This window comes from Chrysochloris asiatica, unplaced genomic scaffold (assembly GCF_000296735.1).
Source record: "Chrysochloris asiatica unplaced genomic scaffold, ChrAsi1.0 scaffold00125, whole genome shotgun sequence".
Lineage (NCBI taxonomy): Eukaryota > Metazoa > Chordata > Mammalia > Afrosoricida > Chrysochloridae > Chrysochloris > Chrysochloris asiatica.
In genome coordinates, this window is record NW_006408643.1 from 9464838 (window position 1) to 9468265 (window position 3428).

General features: G+C 41.1%; 1 protein-coding gene across 1 annotated transcript in view; it reads left to right on the forward strand.

Moving 5' to 3' along the window:
• The window catches only part of LOC102817292 (zinc finger protein 420-like), an 18989-nt gene that overhangs the window by 10119 nt on the left and 5442 nt on the right, over positions 1-3428 (forward strand). Inside the window, exons 5-6 of the mRNA XM_006869084.1 lie at positions 569-1241; positions 1398-1581. Of these exons, the coding sequence (XP_006869146.1) occupies positions 569-1241; positions 1398-1581 (857 nt within the window). The remainder of the gene's footprint in view (positions 1-568; positions 1242-1397; positions 1582-3428) is intronic.

Genomic DNA, 3428 nt, shown 5'->3' on the forward strand with positions numbered 1-3428 from the left:
TTAATGGGGAGAAAGTTTGTAAATGTGACAATTGTGGGAAAACCGAGGGTAGTTCCTCATCACTCACTAAATATGTCAGAAGAACTCAAAGTGGTGAAAAACCTTATGAATGTCAGGAATGTGGGAGAGCCTTCTGTCATGCCACAGCCCTTAGTGGTCAGAGAGTAACTCAGAGTGTAGAGAAGCCCCTTGAATGTAAGGAATATGAGACAGCCTTTAGTTGTTCCTCAAAGCTCCTTGAACATATAAGATCTGACAGTGGAATAAAGCCATATGGAAATAAGGAATGTGGGAAATCCTTTTATCTTCAAACACAGCTCACTCAACATATATTAACCCATAGTGGAGAGAAATCTTTTAAGTGCAATGACAGTGGAAAAGCCTTTAGTCAATCCTCATCCCTCAGTGCACACAAAAACTCTCACAGTGTAGACACACCTTATAAATGTAAGGAATGTGGGAAAACCTTTATTACATTCTGTAAACTTACTCAACACATAAGATCTCACAGTGGAGAGAAGACTTATGAATGTAAGGAATGTGGAAAAGCTTTTCCTTTGTCTGACAGCCTTACTCAACATAAAAAACAATCTCACAATGGAGAGAAATGTAAAGAGTGTGGGAAAGCCTTTAGTTGTTCCTCACAACTCAGTGAACGTACAAGATCTCACAGTGGAGTAAAGCCACATGGTTGTAAGGAATGTAGGAAAGACTTTCATGTTCAGAGACAGCTCACTAAACATAAGAGAACACACAGTGAAGACAGGCCTTATGAGTGTATGGAATGTGGGAAAGCCTTCAAATACTCCTCAGGCCTCAGTGCACATAGAAAATCACACAGTGGAGAGAAGCCTTATGAATGTGATGAGTGTGGAAAAGCTTATCGTTACTCCACAAACCTCATTGCCCATAAGCGATCTCACAGTGCTGAGAGGCCTTATGAATGTAAGTTGTGTCGGAAAGCCTTTAGTTGTTCCTCAAAGCTCACTGAACATACAAGATCTCACAGTGGAGAAAAGCCACATGGATGTGAGGAATGTGGGAAAGCCTTTCACCTTCAGACACAGCTCGCTCAACATAAAAGAACACACAGTGAAGACAGGCCTTATGTGTGTAAGGAATGTGGGAAAGCCTTCAAATACTCCAGAGTCCTCGATGAACATAAAAAAATACACAGTGGAGAGAAACCTTACAAATGTGATGACTGTGGAAAAGTCTATCGTCACTCCTCAACCCTCATGGTACATAAACTATCTCACAGTGGAGAGAGGCCTTATGACTGTAAGGAATGTGGGAAAGCTTTTATTCAATCCTCATACCTCAGTGCACATATGAGATCTCACCGTGGCGAAAAGCCTTATGAATGTAAGGAATGTGGGAAAACCTTTCATCTTCAGACACTGCTAGCTCAACATAAAAGAATACACAGTGAAGACAGGCCTTATGTGTGTAAGGAATGTGGGAAAGCCTACAAATACGCCTCAGGCCTCAGTGCACATAAAAAATCACACAGTGGAGAGAAGCCTTATGAATGTAATGACTGTGGAAAAGCTTATCATTACTCCTCAAACCTCATTGCCCATAAGCGATCTCACAGTGCTGAGAGGCCTTATGAATGTAAGCTGTGTCGGAAAGCCTTTAGTTGTTCCTCAAAGCTCACTGAACATACAAGATCTCACAGAGGAGAAAAGCCACATACATGGATGTGAGGAATGTGGGAAAGCCTTTTATCTTCAGACACAGCTCGCTCAACATAAAAGAACACACAGTGAAGACAGGCCTTATTAGTGGAAGGAATGTGAGAAAGCCTTTAAATACTCCAAAGTCCTCGATGAACATAAAAAAATACACAGTGGAGAGAAACATTCCTAATATGATGATTGTGGAAAAGGCTATCGCTACTCCTCTGCCCTCGTGGTACATAAACGATCTCACAGTGGAGAGAGGCCTGATGACTGTAAGGAATGTGGGAAAGCTTTTATTCAGTCCTCATACCTCAGTGCACATATGAGATCTCACCATGGAGAAAAAAGCCTTATAAATATAAGGAATGTTGGAAACCCTTTACTCAGTCCTTTAGCCTTACTAAACATATACGAACTCCCACTGGAGAGAAACCTTATGAATATAAAGAATGTGGGAAAACCTTAATTTGTTCCTCAGGGCTCACTGTACATAAAACATCTCACAGTGGACCAAAGCCTTATGGATGTAATGACTGTGGAAAAGCCTTTCATCGTCAGACACAGCTCACTCAGCATAAAAGAACACAGAGTGGAGACAGGAGTTACTAGTGTAAGGAATGTGGGAAAGCCTTCATTCGGTCCTCAGACCTCCGTGTACATATGAGAGCTCACTGTGGAGAAAAGCCTTATGAATGTAAGGAATGTGGGAAAACCTTTACTCGGTCCTACGCCCTTACTAAACATACACGATCTCACTCTGGAGAGAAACTTTATGAATGTAAAGAATGTGGGAAAACTTTTATTTGTTCCTCAAGGCTCACTGTACGTACATACAAGGAGTGTAGAAAAGCCTTTAGTCACTCCAAATCTCTCAATGCACATATTAGATCTCACTTTGGAAAATGACCTCACACATGTCAGGACTGTGAAAAGTCTTCCCTCAATCTGCAAACCTCAAAGATATCACAGTGCAGACAGGCATTATGAATGTACGGAACGTGGCATATATACAGAGTGAGTAGAAATCATCAATAATTTGGCTGTAGAATCTCTTTTAATCAACGTTTATTAAAGACCAATACCTCATTTTTCAACATAATTTCCTTGGTTTTCATTAGACTTTGTCCATCTGTCAACAAGCTTTCGTATTTACTGTTTAAAACATATTTTAGGCTGAGCTGCAAGCCACAAATTCAGGACTGTCTTTACTTCATCAGAAGTGAGAATATTCACCCTAGAAGCACTGCTCACAAGGGACCAAACAGGTGAAAGGCCGATGGTGCAAGATCAGGACTAGAGGGAGGATGATTTAACATCTCAAAATGAAGTTTTCATGCAGAGTGTCAACAGTGCAGGCACGGGTGTGGGGGCATGAATTGTCATACAAGATCACAATGCTCTTGGATAGCAGTTCCCTGTGTAAATCTTAGACTTCAGCTCTTCAGTGAGCAGCATCTCAGTATTGCAAGCACTGTTGATTGCTTAACCTTTTCCCTGATAGTGTTCCAGGTCTGGCTTTGAGAGTCCCAGAAAATTGTAAACACTAGTTTTCCATCTGATGGGTGACTTTTGTACTTTTTCTTTGTCAGCGATTGAGGATGTGTCTGTTCCATACTCTGCCGTTTGCTCTCAGGTTCATAGTGATGGATCCATGTCTTGTCACCACTAACGATTTTTAAAGTGTCTTTTACGTTCATGTATCAGTCTGGATTTTGTTTTCAGATGTCTCACATTCACAACTGC